Here is a 21,146-nt window from a genome sequence, read left to right on the forward strand (position 1 = left end):
CAGATGCCCGGGTCTCCCAAGGAGCCAGACCCCAAGGCAAACATCCCTGAAGTGATGGGCAGGGTGATGGCCTGTTCTCCGCAAAAAGAACTTTCCAGCCTCATCCTTCCACCCGGCTGCCATTGGGGACATATCCTGTGCCTCATTTTACAGCTGAAGAAACTGAGGCTCTGAGATGTTAAGTGGCCTGCAGATAGTTCGTGGCAGAGCCAGAACTTTAACTCAGTCCTTGGATGCCAGATCATACCCTCGGTGCCCCCTGTGCCCCCCTGTGCCCGAGGGGAGCAGAGGCCTCTGACCCCAGGAGTGAAGGCCCCACTGTTCCCTTCTAGACTCAAGGCCTTTGGCTGGAAGAAGGTCCATGGTCAGCAGAGGGCTCAGATAAAACTTCCCCTTTCCCATCACTTCAAACATCTGAGAACATCCCAGAGCCAGGACATCCCTGCCCTGCCCTGCCCTACCCTCTGCAGAGCCCCCTTCACACAGAATAGCCAGGCCTGTGCACCCCCAGCTACAGAATGCCGCCCAATGTCCCCAAGTACCAGACACACACACACACGGGCACACACGTGCGCACACACATGCACACGCACACGCACACACACACTCCACAAAAGAGAACACACAACCAGACATTGGGATGGGATTTTTATTTTGAAGTCAAAGGCACGGCCTGGACCGGCTGAGGCAGTGACCAGATAAGCAATGTGGGAGCCCCCTCCCACCAGCCCAGCAGCACTCCCCCACCCTCCCCAGCACCCCTTCCCCCAAGCCTGGGGAAGCTGCGCAAAAGCAGGGGGCAGTGTCAGAGGGTAGGACCCTCCCCCAAGAGGGACCTTCTTCCCCACGTCCCTTCAGCTACTCCAGGAGGGAGGCCCACCCAGCCTGGTGGGGGAGGGGGAAAATGGGAGAAGGCCCACTGGGGGGCTGGGATAAGGAGGGGGTGGGGAGCTCACAGTGACTCTCAGCACCCCTCTCCCTACCCGGGGGTGCAGCGGCTTCCACGAGACTTTGAGTCTTTGGTGGAGAGAATTGCACAGACGCCCCATAAATTGACAGTTTTGGACTTGGGGCAACATCCCCTTCCGAACAACAGGGTCCCCACATGACCTGCTCCCCAAGCAGGCAGGGAAGGGGAGCCCCGGTCCTCACTATGGCCACTCAGCTCAGTGCTTGGAGAAATGGGAGGGGGGAGAGAGGCAGGCCTAGGCTCATCAGACAGAGAAGCCTCACACCTGCCCCTCTCTCGGGCCCAGGCCTGGCTGGCTGCAGGCCAGGCTGAAAAGGAGCCGGAGGAGGGCAGGGCTGGCCAAGCACACCCACCAAGCAGGCTGCATGAACAGCCTGGCCCGGCCCCCCCAACTCCGAAGCTGCCACCACACCAGGAAGTCCTGGCAAAGAGGCAGAGGCAAGAGGGGGGACGTCAGCAGTCCCTACTGCCCCTCAGCTCCCCTCAGAATCCCTGCATCACTAACTACCTGGAAAGACATAAAAAAAAGTTCTGTTTATAAAAATACTTCTGTCTCAGTCTCTGGGAGGGGTGGGGGGCTCAGTGGGGGAAGGAACAGGGACTGGGCTGGGAGGGCCTTCAGGGGCAAGATGGATGGGAGGATGCAAAGATGTCAAGGAGGGGGGAAGGAGCAAGATTGGTTCTGGAGGAAATGGGGTGGGGGGGCAGGGCAAAGGGTGAGGGTGTTCCCCCCATGCAGCTCCCCCAGACCCAATGCAGAGTCACATCCCTCCTGCTTCTTCCTCCCAGGTCAGTTTCCCTCCCCTTGGAGCTGACCTCTCCAACCCCCAGTTCACAGTGGACCCCAAGCAGACGGCCTCCCTCACCCAGCTCCTGTCCACCCCACTAGGAGGGAGGGAGGGGGCCTTGGCTCGGCGAGGAGCCCCCTTGGCAGGTGGGGCTCCTCGTCCCTGGGTGGAGGGGGCAGGGGCCGGGGGAGGGGGCCGGGGAGCCCTTGCGGGCTGGCTCGGAGCTGCCTAGCTTCATCTTCCGCCGTTTGGGCCAGGGGGGCGTTCTCTACGCTCTTCAGAAAGAAGCCCTCCCTTCTTGCCCCGGTTGAAGCCTGGTGGAGAAGGGCAGGAGAGAAGAGATGAGTCAGGCGTCCCAGAGCAGGCGGCACCCTCATCCCCAGCCACCGCCTGGAGGCCAGACGGCTCTTCAGGTCCCCTTCCCCTCACTTCCTCGTTTCATATCCCTTCTCCCCTCCTTCAGGCCAAAAATAACACCAAGTCACAACAAATGGTTTCTCCTCCATCATGGCGGCAGCCCTCTGCACTGCCTGTCACACTGGGGATAACTTCATTGCAAGCATTCTCCCGAGAGAGAGAGAGAGAGAGAGAGAGAGATGTCATGCCTGGGAACCAGAAGGGGCCTGCAGACCTGGCCTCCAGCCCCGACTCCACGCACCATGCATGACCTTAAGCCAGGGACTTCCTTCCTCTCCCTAGTCCCCAAGCAAAAGAAAGAGGAAAGAGTTGGAAGAGATGATCTCTGAGGTCCTGTCTAGCTCTGAGATTCCGAGATCTGAAGGAAGAAGAGAAAAGCTGTGGCCGACTAGACTTCCTCAGATGGAGTCTTGCTGGTAAGAGGATTCTTGCCTGAGACCCTCATGCAGCTGACAGCCCGGGGAGCCCTGTTCACTTCCCTAGTTGGTATCTGCAAACTCTGATGTTGAAGAGTGGAGAAGATAGGAGCTACCAGAAAGAAGGACAAAGGGCTGAAGACCTCACTTCACAAGAAACTGAAGAAAGTCTGCTTCATCGATGTTCACGCCAGTACTGAACAATCAGCTTTGCTCCTAGAGTAGAGTGAATGTAGTGGTGTGTTGGGCCAGCAGGTAGTGCAGTGGATAAAGCACACAGCCCTGGATTCAGGAGGACCTGAGTTCAAATCCAACCTCAGACACTTGACACTTACTAGTTGTGTGACCCTGGGCAAGTCACTTAACCCTCGTTGCCCCACAAAACAAAACCAAAAAACCTGTCAAAAAAAAACTGTGCACATGATACCCTTTTAAGTTTAGTTTGCATTAACATTCCTCCTTCATCCTTTAAGCCTATATGACCAACAAACGATAAATCAAGCCCTGATTTATAACACTTGCTGATTTCCAAAGTATAAATGCTCACAACGAACCTTTAACAACAGTTTTTATAGATTGTAATTTGATACAAGTTGGCTCCAGTATACCTCTGGTGGAATGCCTATTGTACTAAGGGCTTCGCAATTATCTTATTTGATCCTCACAATAACCCTGGGAGGTAGGCGTTATTATTATACCCATTTTATAAAGAAACTGAGGCAAATAGAGGCAAAATGACTTGCCCAGAGTCCATAGCTAGTAAATTTCTGAGGTACATTTGAACTCGGGGTCTTTCTGACCTCACTGCTAGCACCCTGATGACATCTTGCTCACAATGAGGTATTCCTTGATGGATGGATCAAATGAGATAAGATATGCAAATTGCTATGTAAACCTTAAAATGCTATATAAGATTGTTGTGCGAATGTTAGCTGTGAACGTGTTAAGAAACTCTCCTGCTGATCCATGAGAGGTCAAATTATACCCTTCAAAAAAAACCTCACCACAGTCAACTGACTTTGATACATTTGATGAAATTCAAGGCAAGAAAAACGAAGCCCTTTGTGGTATTTTTGTTCACGGCTGTCAAGTGAAGACAGGGGCTTCCAGAGGGGAGAGAGTTCAGGCAGTGAGCGCTGGCTAAGAAGACAGAATCTTCAAGGACTTGGATTCCGGGACCCGCCTAAAACGTAAAAATGACAAGCTCTTGGCCGGGGATAGGGTATCCTAATGAGGGTGGAAGAGTATTCCCTGGAATCTTAAAAATCTGACAGAGAAGGCTTTAAACTGAAAATAGAAGGGAGGGAGGCACGGCTCACATACGTGCCATGAGCCAACCCCCAATTCTGGGAGGAACAGCAAGCACAACAGAAGACAGGGAAGAAGAAGAAAAGCCCGTTAATTCATAGTCACAATACTCAAGAGTCCGTCACAAAACCCTTGGTTTTAGATGTCTGCACACAAATGCACAAGGCGAGGCATTAGGCTGGGTAAGCCACCCACCCCAAGGCAAAGAAGCAAATTTGACTGAGCCTGGGAGAGCCCAGACTCCTGCCTGGAATCTGGTGATGGTGAAAAATGACGTCAATGAAAACATATCACAGCCAGCCTAGGAAACCTCGGGGTGAAGCATGGAGGAGAATTAGGTGAAAGTCAATGGAGGAGGAGGAGGAGGAGGGAGAGGTAATACTGCTCGGAACAGACTAGAGACCACTGGTCCAGATGAAGGAAACAGACCACAAACTGAGCCCAAAGCACCAGTGATTATGATGGGACTTTCAACCCTCCAAAACAGAGCCCTTAATCAATTCCTAATCTGCCTGAAGGACAGTTTTCTTCTTCAAAGGGGGCAGGAAATGACAAGAGAACTGTGACTGGGGACCTGAGTCTCAGCAGCAAGGAGGAACTGAAGCTGAAGTAGAAATGCTGGGAATCTGAGAGGCTAAGGCCCCTCCAGCTGAGAGTCCGTGACAGAGAAGGAAGAGAAACCTGGCAGAACAAAAAGTTGGGGGAGGGCAGCTTGCAATTGGTTCTGAGAAAGAAGCAGAATCCCAAGCCAGGAGGGACTGGAGGCTCGCAACTATGGAGTTCTGAAAACCCAAACAGGTTGAGATGCTGATGAGAGAGAACAGTCAACAAGCATTTACTAAACATCTAACTATGTGCAAGCATGTGCTAAAAGGGGGGGGGGCAGCTAGGTGGTGAAGTGGATAGAGCACTGGCCCTGGATTCAGGAGGACCCGAGTTCAAATCCGACCTCAGACACTTAACAATTACTAGCTGTGTGACCCTAGGCAAGTCACTTAACCCCAGTTGCCTCACCAAAAAAAAAAGAAATGCTTTGGGGCAGCTAGGTGGCACACTGGATAAAGCACTGGGCCTTGGATTCAGGAAGACCTGAGTCAAATCCACCTCACCAAAAAAAAAAAGGAAGGGGGGATATTTTACATTTCAGTCAATCTAGGTGTCCAGAAACATCAATTGAGATTCCCAGGAACAATTATCAATTTAGTTTTTCCTTTTTGTTTTGTTTGGTTTGGTTTTTTTGTTTGTTGTTTGTTTGTTTTGTGAGGCAGTTGGAGTTAAGTGACTTGCCCAGTGTCACACAGCTAGTAAGTGTCAAGTGTTTGAGGCTGGATTTGAACTCAGGTCCTCCTGACTCCAGGTCTGGTGCTCTATCCACTGTGACATATAGGGATGGAAGCCAGGGCAAAAAGTTAAAGATCAACCAATCAAAATGCAGTTATAAGCTCCTATTGTGAACTAGGCAAAGATATAAAAATGAAGCCGTCCCTGCCCTCACTACTACATTCTACTGGGAAATAAATACCAAAGCTAGGAGGACATAGTATCAGAAGGATGGTTTTGCGAGCATTTAGAAAGGGAGGCAGCGATCCCAACGAGACAATCCACTTCATCAATAACAGGATATACTAGACCGCTCACAGTAGATACAGCTTACCCAGATTTTAGCTGAACATTTGACCAAGGGTCTCTCACAATCCTCATGGACAAAATGCAAACAATGTGGGACAGATGGTTGTATGTTAAGTATATTCAGAAGTGGGTGCCCAACTAAACAGTAAGAGCTAGAATGAGGTGATGCCAACTTGGAAGGAGGTTTCTGGTGAGTATCCTAGGACCATGAGATTTAATGTTTTTATCAAACACATAAATGATTTTATCACTTTTGCAAAGAACACAATCCTGGGAGGCACAGAAAACAAACCAGATGAATTCAGAATCCAAAGTGCAACATTGCAAAGCTGCAATCCTGGCCAAACGAAATCAGATTAAAATGTAACATACTTCACTGGAAAATACTATGTTTGGGGTCCAAAAAGCAACTTCACAAGTAGAGGAAGAGATGTGAGTAAGTAGGAGTTTTATGTGAAAAATGCCCAAGCGCAGGGCAGCTAGGTGGTGCAGTGGATAAAGCACCAGTCCTGGATTCAGGAGGACCTGAGTTCAAATTTGGCCTCAGACCGTGACACTTACTAGCTGTGTGACCCTGGGCAAGTTACTTAACCTTTTGTTGCCCCCCCAAAAAAATGTCCAGGCATTTTAGTGGACCCCAAGGTCAAGGAATCAACTCCCTACCAAAGGGAGCAACAATGCTAATGGATGCTTTAAGAGGGGTGCAGCCAGGGGCAGCTAGTACAAGTGGATTAAGCACCAGTAGCTGGATTCAGGAGGACCTGAGTTCAAATCTGACCTCAGACACTTGACACTTACTAGCTGTGTGACCCTGGGCAAGTCACTAACCCCCATAGCCCTGCAAAAAAAAAGAAAAAGAAAAGAAAAAAAAGAGGGGTTCAGCTTCCAGGACCAGAGGGATGGAGATGCCACTGGTTTCTCCCACCACATCTGGGTTTGGCGCTCATAGGCCACCCTCAAGAAGGAATTCCAGGATAAGGACAAGCTGTGAACACATGCAGCATTGTGAAGGGCCTCAAGACCAAGCCGCATAAGGATCAGTGGGAGAAACCGGAAAAGTCTGTCCAGGAGAAGACTGAGGGGCACCTGAGAGCTGCAGGGTGTCCAGTAGAAGAGGAAAGAATCAGGCACAAGGGAGGAGGTAGGGGAAGGTGCAGAGAGCTGGCTTCAGGATCAAAAGGCAAAAATACTCCACAATCAGCTCCCTCAGGAGGTAGTGAGATCGCCCATGACTGGAGGTCTCCAAAGAGAAGACTACACGACCCATTAGTTGGACAGTCACTTTTCAGGGATATATGGGCTGGGGCAAGGTGATCTTTGAGATGCTTCCCTCCTCTGAGAGTCTCAGATGCTGTATATGACACCTCCCAGCCACACACACACACACACCACACCTTTCAACTGGCCTGGCCATCTACCCTTAAGCTCCACCCCTTTGTCCTGGAGCTCCCTCACCATAAAGTGCATTGACCCCGTAGCGCACAGCAGGGCCAGCAGACTCTATACATCAGTGGGTCCTGAGGGAGGGGAGGAGCGGGCACTACATCCTGCAGCCAAGTGCTGCCCGAAGGTCAGCCAGCTTCAGCCGCTTGGCGGGGGTCCACGTCAGGTCAGTCCTGGGGAGAGGAGAGGATAGAGTCGCTGTTGGGAAAAAAGGGGGGCTCGGGAGGGGTGAGGTGGGGCTAAGGGCCTGGGGTGGAGGGAAGCCTTGTCTCTGCCCCAGAGGAGCCTACAGTCTAGTCTGCCCCCACCTTCCCAGAGCCCCCATAGGCTGCTTCAAAGCAGGCCTAGCCCATGGCCCCTGCCAGCTCCCAGCCCACCCAGGGCCTCCCCTGCCCTGCCACCGAACCTCGGACCAGCTCCTTGGCCTCCTCTGAGACACCCTCGCCAGGCTTCCCCATCCAGAGAGAATCGGCCCTCCCGGATCTTCCGCATGATCTCAGCTGCCTGGCTCTGTCCCCCCCGTCCAGGCCCTCCTTGGAAGGGGGACCTGCCCTGACAGCATCATGTACTGGGGAGAGAGGGGGCAAAACCAGGTCAGGTGCCCTCCCTCCTCTGAGGCCGAGCCCTGCAATCCACAGAAGAAACTGATGACAGATACCATTTACAGACAGTCTGCTATGTGCTAGAGGCTTTACAAACATCAGCTCACTGGATTCTCACACACCTTGAGAGTTGGGTGCTGTTATTACCCCATTTTAACAGTTGAGAAACTGAGGCAAGCAGAGGTTAAGTGACTTACTCAGGGTCACACAGTTATTAAGTGTCAGAGTCTGGATCTGAATTCAGATCTTCCTGTTCCAGGCCCCAGAGCTCTAACCCACCGCACCACCTAGCTGCCTTTGATGTTCCCCAGTCCAACTCTAGTGTTATCAGGTGCCCCTCACTCTTTGCCCCTTGGCACTGCCCCCATACCAGGATGACCCCAAGGCTCCAGAGGTCACGGACTTCATCATAGCCCTGGTGGCAAGCAGCTCGTGGGCGGCATACTGTAGGGTAAGCAGGGGGTCTGCATGTGGCCCCTGCAGGGCTCTGAGGCCGTAGTCGGGCAAAGCCAAAATCGATAATCTTCACTGGGGCTCCAGGGGCCTCATCAGCATACAGATGTTCTGGTGGGTCAGGAGAAGGAGAGAAGGGGTCAGTGTAGGCTGCCAGTAATCCCCAGAGTCCCCCCCACTTCTGACGTTCCATGTTCTAAGGGCCATCCCATAGTCGGACACTTCAGAGTGGCTAGGGGAGGGAGGGAAGGGTAAGATGTAAGGTTCAAGGAAGGTCCACGATGGGGCAGGGTTACTTGCTCCCCCATCTCCAGCCGTTCTCAGAACCTTCTTCCGCCTCCAAAGCCCCTGCCCGGGGGCCGGGGACACAGAGGATGGAGGGACCTCAACCTCCTGCGCTTGAGGTCCCGGTGCACCACCCCGGCCTCTTCATGCATGTAGCTGACAGCCGAGACGAGGCTGCGTAGAATCTGGCTGGCCTCCGACTCACTGAAATGCTGCTTCTTGCGGATGTGCTCCAGCAGCTCCCCACCCCTCAGGAGCTCCAGCACCAGGTATGTGTGGTACTGGGAGGAGAGAGGGGGTCACGGCATCAGCTTCCAGCAACAGCGCCCCACCCGGGGGCTTCCTCTCCCAGACCCATCAGCTGCCCTGAGCCCCAGCCCCTGCCTGAGGCCCCTGACTGGGCCAGAGATGGGCGGGCAGAGGTTCCCTCTCAAGTGTCCAGGTGGTCCTGACCAACAGGAGCCACTGAGAGTCCCCGGGCTTTCAGAACCTGCCCATTCTTGCCATCCCCCCCTGTGGCTAAGCCCTGGGCCTCCCCCAGGGCCTGCCTGGAGCCTGGCTCCCTGCCCACAGAGTGGGGGTGTGCTTGGCTTCTGGGAGGGCCTTAGCAACCCAGACTGGGGCAAGACAGTATCAGGGCAGCTACCCCAACTTCCCACAGAGGAAGCACGGACCCACAAACCCACCTTCGAGGGGGCCACTTCAGAGTCACAGACTCTGCAAAGAAATGGAGGCCCCCTCCCCCATCAAACAAGACCCTCATCCTTGGCAGACGGGGCTCCCAAGGCGACCCAATGACTTCGATGAGGCCAAGTTTCTCCCTGACGCTGAGCCAAATTCAGCCTCTGTTCTTATCTCCAGGTCCCTGCCCAACCCTTCTTCCAGGGGGCGTGCCCTCCGGGTCCCCGAGTCACTTTACAGCTCCACCCAATGAGACCCCTGCTCCCAGTGGTCACTTTCCTTTTTTGATGCTGCCAACATGGCAGGTGTGAGCTGTGCCCTGTGCCTTTGTCGTTTCTCTTAGCCAGGACACTCAGTTCCTCTAAGCTCTCCCCGTCCTGGTCTGGGCTGGTTTCTAGTCTCACCATCCCACCTGCCCTCTGCTGGATCAGCTCCAGGCAAAAAGGGGAAGGGCGGGGGGTGGGGGGAATAAACTTCCCAGGGGGCCAGAGAGCTAGCGGGCCGACTCCTCCCAGACCCACCCCTCACCCTGTGGCTGTGTTGTGGTGGGGTCATGGTGGGGTCTCACCTGGTTCATTATGCACTTCATGGAGTTTCACAACAAGTAGGTGTGACTGGCAAAGCCTCAAGGCTGCTATCTCCCTCTGGGTGTTCACCTCTAGCCTAAAGGGTGGGGAAGGAACAGGGGGGAGGTAAGGCCATTTTAATGACTTGGTGTCAGTTTCACTTTATTTTAACTAATTATTCTAATTAACTGAGATGCAATTCGGAAAAGTGAATTAAGAGCTAAGCTGGGCATCAGGAAAACCTAGGCAAGTCATTCTCAGTGACCTAGTGACCCTCTGAGACTGGAAGACCTTGCAAAGAAGGTGGCAATCTACATTAGTAAGGGGAGTTACTCACTGGGAACTCTCTATGTCAGTAAAATCACAGGTCCTAAAAAAAAATTGGAGCTAACTAGGTTGCTAAGCGCTGTTATTTTCTATACTGCTGAAGGAGAAATTCCGTGCCCTAGGACAAAGCTTCATCACCCCCACCCTAGTTACAACAATGCCAAGCTGCCCCACCCTGCCACGGACTCTTCCTACAACTGTCTCAGACCACCACCACCACTGCCCACATACCTCGGCTGAGGATCTTAACAGCAAACTCCTGTCCTCACTCTGCCGCTGGCGACAGCGGCGACACACAGAGAAGCTACCCTGGCCCAAGGCAGGCTCCGGAGGTCCTAGCTCATAGAGCTGGAAGAAAGGGGAGTCCTGGAAGGAGAAGAAGGCGGCCAGTTCAGAGCTGCGGGCCCTGCGAGAGTGGGGCCCCAGAAAGCGTGGCACTCATGACGCCCCCAGGGCCACAGAGCCCGTGAGCTTCCCGAGGCCACATCTTCCCCCAGCTCGCTCCCATCCTCACTGGGCTTCGAGAGTCACAGGTTATCTGAGCTGGGCAGGCCCCCAGAGCTCATCTATCTAACCACTCACTTTACAGATGAGACAATTGAGGCCCATAGAGAGAAGTGACTTGTCCAAGGTCACAGGGCAAATGAGTGACAGGCCCAAGCCTAGACCCCAGGTTTCCTCTCTCAGCCCTAACTCTGAGAGAGAGAGACAGAGACAAAGATAGACAGAGACAGGAGAAGGAGGAGAGGGGGGGAGAGACAGAGAGACACATGAGCTGGGTGATCCAAGCTTGCGGCAGATATCTCACCTGCACCACCAGGGCTGGGACGAGGCCCCACCTTGCCCTTGCACCCTGGTTCCACCAACCATGTCCTGCCCCATGGAATCTCCCCACACTCAGCCTCGTCCAAACTTCTCCATTTCTGCCCCAGCTCCCCCATCCTCCCCATCACCAAGGTTCCCAAACTCCATCCGCCCCCCAGCTCCTCTGTCCCCCTCACTCCACATGTGCAATCAGCCGCCCCGTGTTGTGAATTGTTTCCCAAATGTCCCTTTCCTCCCACCATCACCTGTTTACCTGGGCCAATGCAAAAGCATGAACACTCGGTCTCCCCGCCTCAAGTCTGCCCCCTCTCCCATCCACCCTCCACACAGCCCCCAAGGTGATCTTCCTAAAAGGATTCTCCACACCTCAATCTCCAGTGGCTCCCTCGTGCCAAGGGTAAGATTTAAACGCCCACATTTGGCATTTAAGGCCCTCCCTTCATTATCCCCCTTCACATGCTCCTTTCTGTCCCTCGGGGACAACATCCCATATCTAGCCTCCGCGCACATGCTGGACACCCCAGCTGGAACATGCTCCCCCCTCCCCTCCACTTCTAAAATCCTGAGCTCCCTCCGAGCCTTGGCCCAAGGCCTCTCCTGCACAAGGCTTTTCCTGATCCCCATCATCGGCACGCCCCCACCTTGCCCCAGAGAGGAGTCTGCAGGTATAATTCTCTGGGCATGGATTGTTTCCCCCAAAATGTAAACTCCTTGGGAGCAGGGACTGATTTTTTCTGTCCTTGTGCCCCCATGCCCAGCACCATGTGCCCCAGAACACAAAAAGCTGAATTTGATTAAACCTCAGCCCATGGAACATGCCCAAAGAGCTGCCCCCCTAGGTGTGTGTGCCCATACAGCTCAGTCGGCATGTTAATTCATGTTTGGTGGGTCCTGAAATTCACCTGAGGCCAGCTGCAACCCCACCACCCTGTGTGCCCCGACCAGGCAGCACCCAGGCCTAGCCTCTGCTCTCCCTGAACTGTCCCCTCCCTCCCGGCCTTCCCCCAACCCGGGAGCGTCCCCCACCTGCATCATGGCACTCCTGGCCACAGCTGCCCGGCCAGGCCGGTCCCCGCCCCCCGGCAGCTCCAGGACATCGGTCATCACGGCATTGTTCCGGTCAAAAAGGATGGAAGGGGCTACGAAGGAGTAACCCTGCAGAGAGAGAGGCAGCGGGTAACGGCAGGGAGGAGAGGACGCAGCCAGCGGCTGGCAGGCCAGGAAGCCCCTGGGCTGCAGGGAAGAGGGGGTCTTCCTGCCACCCCCCTCCCCAGGAAGACTGACCTGGAAGATGCGGGGGTCCCCGGGGGGCGGGCTGCCAGGGGGTGAATAGACAGGCTCCAGACGGGTAAATTCTTCTGCAAAGTTGCCCACGTCCAGCTCCGAACGGATCTGGGGCCGGAAGGGGGCCGGGACTTTCCTGGCAGCCAGGGCTGCCCAATCCAGACCCTGGGGAGAGGAGATCGAAAGGTCAAAGGTCACCGAATGACAGCACCAGGTGAGCAGGAGTCCCCTCTATGGCCAGACCGGACCAGTGGCCCCCAGCCTCCCCTAAGCGGCCTCCAGAGGCAGCCCATCCCCCTCCAGCCAGCTCTGACCACGTGGAAATTGGCCCAAATCTGCCTCTTTGCAAACATCCACCCTGGGCTCCAGGTTCCGCCAAGCAGCGATGGACAATCCCTTCTGAACAAGACACTCCTTGAAGACAGATCGCCATCCCCAGGGGACCGGGGGCTCTGCTCCATCCCAGTCTCCAGGCTCTGGCCACATGTCGGCTTGCCTGTCGTCCTGTCCTAAAATGTGGTTCCCCAAACTGGCCTCAACACCCTAGATGGGCCAAAGGTCAAAGGTGAAGGAGAAGTCCCAGGCCGGCCTTGCTTCATTCAGATCCACCTATGGCTGGAAATAGTTAAACCTCGAACTGCCTGTGACATTTTGGGCTTAAGAGTCACAGCCCGATGGGGCAGCTAGTTGGCTCAGTGGATAGAGCACCAGCCCTGGAGTTCAGGAGGACCTGAGTTCAAATCCAGCCTCAGACACTTAACACTTACTAGCTGTGTGACCCTGGGCAAGTCACTTAACCCCAATTGCCTCACCAAAAAAAAAGAAAAAAAAAAAGAGAGTCACATCCTGTGCTATCTCAAGGCCAGTGGCCAAAACATCCTGTGATTGCTCCAAGAGGCGCCCACAGTCCCTGATCCTGAGATCGGCCCTGGGATCTTCCTGAGGGGAACATTCCTTCCAGTGATAAAGATCTCGGCCCAACCATGACCACCATGGCATGGGGTCTACCACACATGAACTTCTACGAGTTCAACACAGGGGTCCAGCCCATGGACCAGAGGCCTTCCTCTAAGCACAGACCTTGCCCTTACATAACCAGGCATCTTCTTTTCTTCAGCACTTTTCTCTTTCTGACAACTTTCTCAAAGCTTTAAGCCACAGCTCCCAGATCCGTGCACTCAGGCATCCAAGACCAGCCACTCCGGCCCTCTGCCCCTTCCACTGCCGGCTGGGTCACCTGGGACTCCTGCTCTTCAGAGGCCGTAATGAGCCACAGGTTTCAGCAGGACAGCTTGATAAGGACATTCCCATTCAAACACGGACCTCTGTTTTCCACGATATGCTCGAGACCCGTCCAGTCGCCCAATGGCCACCCAGCCTGCTCTCCACTTCCTGCCCCCTTCTGGCCCCGAGCCCCCAAGTCCGTCTGTAGCACAATCCAGGTTCTCCTCAGGAAGCAAGCACTGAGACCTTGGAAACTGGAGACTACAGGCTCGTCTCGTCAACAGCCGGGTAGTGGGAGAAGGTGACCAGAGCAAGCATTTAAAGAGCAGTCAAGCTGCTTCTAACCTTTAACCCAAGACACGCCACTATCACCCAAGGAGGTCACTAATAACAGAGAGGACCTATGCATATAAAATGGTGAAAATAATAATTATTATAATTTAGTACTTCTTATATTTGTAGAAGCATCCAGAGTATGGTGGACAGAGAGATGACCTTAGAATCAGAAAGTCTTGGACTCTGACCCACAGTGGCCGTGTGATCCTGAGCCTGTCACTTAACCTCTGAACACTTCAAGTCTCTCAGTTTTAGAGAAAGAACCAATTTTCATGGTAGAGGGGCAGCTAGGTGGCGCGGTGGATAGAGCACTCCTGGAGTTAGGAGGACCTGAGTTCAAATCCGACCTCAGACACTTTAACACTTACTGGCTCGTGTGACCCTGGGCAAGTCACTTAACCCCAATGCCTCACAAAAAAAAATCAAAAACAATTTCGTGATAGAATTTGCTCATCAGGAAGTTCCTTTATACTCATGAAATTATAGCCTTTGTCCCTATCCTAATGTGTTTTATATCATTATAATTAATAGTAACAATTGCTAATGTATGATTATTATTTTAATTAATCAGATTATTGCATTTTGTAATTACGTTATTTATTATTACATTTTATTAATTAAAAGCAATTAGGGATAATCTCTTTAATGTTAGCAAAGATATTTTAGCTCCTTTCCTGGACACTTGGGGTTGTGGGAGGAGGCTCTTGGGAATGAAAAGAACAAACCACGCACTACATTCCGGTGCTCTGATGCCTGCCCCCATGCTCACCCCGGGCCCCTGAATCTGGCTAGATTCCCAGGGATGTGCCCACCTCTCCCCAGGAGCGGAGCAGGTGTGACTGAGAGCCACCTCCCACAGCTTTGGGGTGGCAGGGACGCCGGAGATCTCCTTCCCATCACATGCTCCTAAACTGAGAGTTGGAAGGTAGAGACTCATCCTATGCCGACTGGGCTGGGAAGCTCACCTGGAAGAAGGGGTGGTCCTTCACCTCCTGGGCCCCCTGTGGCCCTGACCCCAGCCGCTTTTTGGGGTCTTTCTCCAGGAGCCGCTTCAGCAGGTCCTGAGCAACTGGCCCAATCCGAGAGGGAAAGGGAGGGGTACATTTCAGAATCCGCCTGGGAACGGTGGAGGAGAGGGGGCCAGGAGAATCACAGACAGCCCTCCCCCTCTGCTGCGCTCCCACAAACCCCGCCCCCCTGCCGTGCCTCGGCACACCCTGCTTGGAGGGGGCCTCAGCTGCCGACCCCCTCAGCCCTTCAGCCCCAAGCGCCTCACCGGGAGACCTCAGCCTGCGTGTTCCTCTCGCCCTCCAGGGTGAAGGGGGATGCCCCGGTCAGCAGCTCAAAGAGAAGGATGCCCAGACTCCACCAGTCTACAGACTAGGGGAGCCAGAGGGGCGGAGGGGTGAGGTCAGGACCCAGGCCAGCTGCCCCACACAGCCTCCTCTCCCAGCCCACACCCCAGCTGACCTTGCCGTGGCCGGATTTTCCTCGGATGATCTCGGGAGCCATATACTCGATGGTGCCACAGAAAGAGAAGGTCCGTTCTTTCTAGGAAGGCAGCAGGGGGCAGCACAGAGTCCCACAGTCAGAGACGGAAGGGACCAGAGAACCCATTCCATCAGCCTGCCCCTCCCCCTCTGCCATTTCACAAATCTGGTCCCAAGACTCGCCCACAGTCATGCAGCTAGTGTCTGAGACAGGCTTCCTGATTCAGTGTCTAGTGTCCTATCCATCACACCACACTCTTAGCACCCGAGGCAGCTGATGGCACAGTGGACAGAGTAGTAAGTCTGGAGTCAGGAAGAGCTGGGTTTGAATCCTGCCTCAGACACAAGTGCCTGGACAAGTCACTTAACTTCTATTACCTCAGTCTCCCCAGCTATAAAATGGGAATTATGATAGAACCTACTTCCCAGGGTTTTCCAGAGGCTCAAAGGAGATGTTTGTAAAGCCCATAGTAGGCACTATATAAATGCATATTCCCTTCTCTTCCCGCAGGATCAAGCTATCAACAGGCATTTCTTAAGTGCCTATACAAAACATAAGTATTCCTTTTCCCTCCCACAGGATCAGTCAATCAAGGGTCATTTTCATTAAGCGCCAGACACTGTTTGAAAGGAGTTTATATTCTATCTAGGGAGACACATTGTGTACAATGGTGCATCCCAGATCGACCTAGATTTCAGACCTGGAAGGAACCTTAGATCTTTAGTTCAACTATACTCCCTCATTTGAAAAATGAGGGAACTGAGGCCCAGGGACTCGCCTGTGGTGGCCCTGACTCCAATTCTGGGGCTCTTTCCATACTGTATGACCCCCATCTCTCCCTGTCCCTTAGGCCCCTCCCAAGGGCTGACCCAACCCTGAGCCTGGGCCTGAACCATCAGTCACTGGGCCGGCCCCAGAACACCCCTAGTCATCCAGGTCATACCACAGCTGCCCAGTGGGGTTGGAGACCAGGGAGGCCTGGGTGGGGTCAGGGAGGAGGGAGTTCCTGGAAGAAGGAGGGTGCTTGTCCCAGGAGGAGGCCTGAGGAGAAAAGTTAACCCTTTGCTCACCTCCTCAGACAGGAATTCCTTGCTGAGGCCCAAAGTCGGTGGAGGACGATATGACCTTCCGAGTCCAACAAGACATTCTCCAGCTTCATGTCTCGGTAGATGATGCCCAGCTTAGGTAGAAGGAGAGATCCTGGTCGGCGGGACCTCTCCGGAGACCCTGCCCAAGCTCCAGCCCAAGCCGGGATCCCAACCCATCCCATCCCCTTCCCCCGGGGGGACATCGCATGGGGAACAGCGCCGTGGCTCCCGTGGCTCCCGTGGCTCCTGTGGCTCCGGCCGGGCTGAGGCCACCCTGAGCCGCTGGGTCTGTACCTTGTGCAGATGCTCCAGGGCCAGCACGATCTCGCCCCCATACACACGCACTTCGGCCTCGGTGAAGTGTTCCCGCTGGTAGAGGTGGGTGAACATCTCCCCCCCACTCACGTAGTCTGGGAGGGGCAAGTTGGGGAGCGGTCAGCCCGCCGGGCAGGGCCGGGCCGCCAGCCCTCCCCAACCCCCCCCACCCACCCCAGTCCCATACCAAGGATTGAGGTGCAGCTTGGCGTCAGTCTGGAAGGCGTAGTGCAGCGTGACCAGGAAGGGCGCCTGGCGCACCAGCTCCAGGACCGAGCGCTCGGTGCGCGTGTGTTCCTGCGTCTTGGCCCGCTGCACAATGGCCGCCTTGCGAAGCACCTTCATGGCGTACAGCTTCCCCGCATCGTGCCCGCCGGCCTTCCGCACCAGGAACACCTTCCCGTAGGCTGGGGAGCAGAAAGGGAAGGCGAGGTCCGCCGGGGCCTGCATGGGGGGTGCACGATGGGTGTGCAAACCCAAGGGGAACCCGTGCAAAACCAAGGAGGAAGCGTGAAGACCCGTGCACCGAGTGTGCCAGCCCTTGATTGCTGGAGGGGAGGGGTGGAAGTGTGCAAAGCCCGAGGGCTATTATGTCAGCACCCCCCCCCGCGGGGCCCAAAGATAGAGGGGTGTGCAGAGCCAGGATAAGAATGTGCAAACCCAGAGAAAGAGGATGCACAAGCAGAGGAGGAGGGTGCAAACTCAGAGGGGAAGTGTGCAAGCTCTTGGTGACAGTGCAAGCCCAAGGAAGGAGTGGGAGCCTACAGAGCCGAGAAAGAATCCAGGGCCAGGAATGCTACAAACCAGAGAATGGGTTTGCACACACAGGGGCCTTGCACACAAGGCAAGCTTGCGGCCCTGGAGACCAACCCCGAAAGCGGGCAAAGCAGCATGCTTGGGGGAGGGTGGCAATGCCAGGCAGGGGAAGTCTGTGTCCCAAGAAAGAGGGTCACCCCCCCATTGCTTGGGCCCTGGGCTATAGGCCAGAATGCTGCAAAATCGACGAATGGGAGGCCTGACCATAGACCCCACCGCACAGACCGCCGGGGATGCAGGCCAGCGTGCAAAGGCCGGGAGGTGGCCCGGGAAGGGGGCTTGGTACCAGCCCGCCTCTGGAGGAAGCGCGGGGGAGAGAGGAGACTTAGCCAGGGAGACTTGGGGCTAGGAGCACCTCCTCTGGGCTGGGAGCCTGGGGAGTGGAGAGGGGAGGATCGGAGAGACCGGGAGGGCTGCGGCGGGTGGCGGGTCGCGGCGGGCTGGGGGCCGCGGGGGCGGGGCCAAGGGGGCATCCTCACCTCCCGTGCCCAGCACCTTAAGCAGCTCGAAATTCTCCACGCTCACTTTCTCCTCGTGCCCGGTCAGGTTGGCTGTGGACACAGAGCGGGCAGCGCTCGGCCTGGAGGGCCGGACCCTGCGGGGCAGCGGCGGGCGCCCCCTCCCCAGCCCGGCGCCCCCCACCCTCCCCTCCCAGGCGTGCCGGGCCCTCCCACGGGCGCACCGTCAGTGATCCGCAGCTCCACGGCGCAGCCCTCATCCTCGTCCTCGTCGCCCATGGCTGGGGGCTCCGGGGGGGGGGGCGGGCTCCGGGGGCGGCGGCGGCGCTGCGGGCTCCGGGCGGCGCCGGTTACATGGCGGCCGAGGCCGGGGCGGGCGCTTCCTGGTGCCGCCTCCCGCCCCGCGCTGCTGCGCCAGCCCCGGCCCTGCCCGCCCCGGCCGGCGCGCCCCGCCCCGCGGGGCCTGACTCAGGCCACCGGAATGTGACAGGCCACTGAAGCGACCGTGGCGGCCCTGCGCAGCCCACGCCCCGCCGGACCCCCTGCTCAATGTGAGCCCTGCCTCTCCAACCGTGCAACCGAAAGCCCCCGCCTCATTAAACCCGCTCCCTTACTTAAGCAGAACCATTCGCCCCCAACCCCTTCCTAACCAGCTGCATTTCCCGGGCCCTCACCCCGATGGAAGAACCTGGGCAGGCCCCCCATCCAGCCCAGTCCAGTAGCACCACCCAAGTGGTCTTGGGCTAGCCCCGGTCCTAACTAGGACAGCCTAAACCCACCATGCTTAAACAGGGATTGGCCCCTGGAGCTGGACTCCTCTCAGCCCCATGATGCAAACTCCCCCAACACGAAACTAGAAGGAGGCCTGACATGTGGGAAACTGTTTACCTGGAGATCTCCCAGGGAGGCCAGACCCATTAAACCTCGTTAAGCAGGTTAAACCGAGGACTGGACAGCTCTGGCCCCCAGGATCCAGGAGGGCATGACCAGGACCCCTTCCCTGTGGGCCTTGGAGCTGAGACACCTGGCACCTCACCTGGCCCTTGCCTAACTAAGGCCCAGGCACTCTTACCCCCACACCACCAGGACCCCACAGAGCCAGGACTAGGCACCCCCAGTCACACAGAGGACCTTGGTCCTGATGTTTCTGGACCCTAGCTGAGCCAGGGCCCAAGAGCTCTCACCCCTAGCCACTCCCATGATCTCCAACCTGGGGCAATGGGGTCCAAGAACCTCCCCACCCCACCCCAGCTGGCTTCAGCTGAGCTAGGCACTGACCTGCCCAGAACCTGACCATGGTACCTGCTTAACCGTGAACTCCTGGGATCTTAAACCTTGTCCCAGGGCAAGCCTGACCTCACACAGCCTCCCCAGCACCCCTGGACCTCAACCAGGACCTTGTACCTGGAATTTCAGCCAGTACCCTGGGGCTCTGGGCCCCAGTTTAACCAGGTCTGTAGCCCCGGGGCCACTGATATCACCAGGGCCCTTGGGCCCCCAACCATGCCATGCACCCTGGGCCCCTGCTCCTGAACATTGTTAGCCTGGAAGTTCCTGCCTGTGAACACAGGCTGGTATCTAGCTCCCACGGTGGCTCACTCAAGGCTCTGAAGTAGACACCAACATCAGGAAGTAGAGGCCAAAGTCAGGCAGACCCAGAACCATGGTAGGGTGCCCCAGAGCTGGCCCCCAGACCAGGCCTCGAAACCCCGTGCTGCCGGCTCAGCACAAGCCTGGAACGCAGAGGCCAGCCTGGGCATCGTCTCCAGACCAGGAGCATCAGGGCTGGGGCAGGAGAGGGGGAGATGGCTGGGATGGGCTGCACTGGAGGCCTGGACAGCCCCTCAGAACCTGGAGGGGACAGTGTCCCCTCCAAAGGAACCACAATAATGTGCATCTTCTCTGCTGGTGCTTTGTAGCTGTGCCAAGTGATTTCCCATCATCATCCATCAGTCAACAAGCATTTGGTAAATGCCAACTGTGTGCTGGGCACTGTGCCAAGTGCTGGGGGTACAGTAGGAGGCAAAAGACAGTCCCTGCCCTCAAGGAGCTCAGAGTCCAATGGGAGAGACAGCATGCATGCTACAGGCTGTTACATGCCATATGCAGGAGGAGCAACCAGGTGGTACAGTGGTTACAGCACTGGGCCTAGAGTCAGGAAGACCTGAGTTCAAGCCTAGCATCTGACACTTTACTAGCTGTGTGACCCTGGGTAAATCATTTAACCTCATCTGTAAAAATGAGCTGGAGAGCAGGGCAGCTAGGTGGCGCAGTGGCACAGGCCCTGGAGTCAGGAGTACCTGAGTTCAAATCTGGCCTCAGACACTTAACACTTACTAGCTGTGTGACCCTGGGCAAGTCACTTAACCCCAATTGCCTCACTAAAAAAACAAAAAAAAGAGCTGGAGAAGGAAATGGTAAGTCAGTCCAGTATCTCTGTCAAGAAAACCCCAAATTGGGGGTGGGGGGGGGCAGCTAGGGGGCTCAGTGGATAAAATACTGGCCCTGGATTCAGGAGTACCTGAGTTCAAATCCGGCCTCAGACACTTGACATTTACTAGCTGTGTGACCCTGGGCAAGTCACTTAACCCCCGTTGCCCTGAAAAAAAAAAAAAAAAAGAAAACCCCAAATGGGGTCACAGAGTCAGACACATTACTTGTGCAGGATAAATGGGAAAGTAATTGGAGAAGGCTTCCTTGGAGAAGCCAGGGAGCTCAGTAATTGGAGTGAGGGTGGGGATTGTTCCAGTCTTAGGGGTCACCCGAGATGGTGTCATCAGATGGAAGAAGACATGGCAGGGAGTAGAGTGTAAGAAGAGGGGCTGGGTGATGAAGGGCTTTGAAAGTCAAAGGACTTTGTATTTGCTCCTGGGAGCCATAGGGAGCCACGGGAGGTCATCGAGTAAGGGAGTAATGTTGTCAGATCTGCACTTTAGGAAAATCGAGTAAGGGAGTAATGTTGTCAGACCTGCACTTTAGGAAAATCCCTTCGGTGGCCAAATGAAGGATTGACTGGAATGGGGAATGACTGGGGGCAGGCAGACCCCCAGCAGCCACTGCAGTTGACCAGGGACAGAGGAGGAAACTGAGGTCCCAAGTGTCTGAGGCTGCACAGGATTCTCCCCTTGCCGCTGAAGGCCATGGAGAGCTCCTGATGTGAACAACAATCACTGTGTGACTCTGGGTCAGTCCCTTTCCCTCTCTGGGCCTCAGAGGGCTGGGGTTGGATTCATCTATCTCTTGGGTCCCCTCTATCTCTGCTCGTGTCTCCACAGATGATTTTCTGTCCTAGAGCCCACCTAGTGACAATAGAGAAAGCATGACGTAAACCTCAAAATCCTGTCAGGCCCCTAGTGTCAGGATAGGCCTGGATTCAAATCCTACCTGTGACAACCTTGGGTAAGCCCTTACTCTCCAGGTGTAA

General features: G+C 55.4%; 1 protein-coding gene across 1 annotated transcript; it reads right to left on the bottom strand.

The window, feature by feature from the left end:
* Nucleotides 1-757: 757 nt before the first annotated feature.
* On the bottom strand, nucleotides 758-18,055 carry RPS6KA4 (ribosomal protein S6 kinase A4). Its single transcript, XM_043972066.1, is given in 25 exon segments — nucleotides 758-1,950; nucleotides 1,952-2,008; nucleotides 2,010-2,165; nucleotides 3,771-3,774; nucleotides 6,454-6,621; nucleotides 7,073-7,169; nucleotides 7,378-7,414; nucleotides 7,416-7,514; nucleotides 7,516-7,539; nucleotides 7,944-8,144; nucleotides 8,425-8,596; nucleotides 9,566-9,655; nucleotides 10,113-10,150; nucleotides 10,153-10,251; nucleotides 11,737-11,865; nucleotides 11,995-12,159; nucleotides 14,520-14,670; nucleotides 14,831-14,934; nucleotides 15,025-15,105; nucleotides 16,116-16,154; nucleotides 16,157-16,225; nucleotides 16,428-16,543; nucleotides 16,619-16,855; nucleotides 17,744-17,815; nucleotides 17,947-18,055. Coding segments are annotated over 25 exon segments (2,679 nt in total). The 5' UTR covers nucleotides 18,002-18,055; the 3' UTR covers nucleotides 758-1,731.
* Between the last annotated feature and the right edge of the window lie 3,091 nt (nucleotides 18,056-21,146).

The sequence above is a fragment of the Dromiciops gliroides genome, chromosome 6 (genome assembly GCF_019393635.1).
Source record: "Dromiciops gliroides isolate mDroGli1 chromosome 6, mDroGli1.pri, whole genome shotgun sequence".
In the NCBI taxonomy this organism is placed as follows: Eukaryota; Metazoa; Chordata; class Mammalia; order Microbiotheria; family Microbiotheriidae; genus Dromiciops; species Dromiciops gliroides.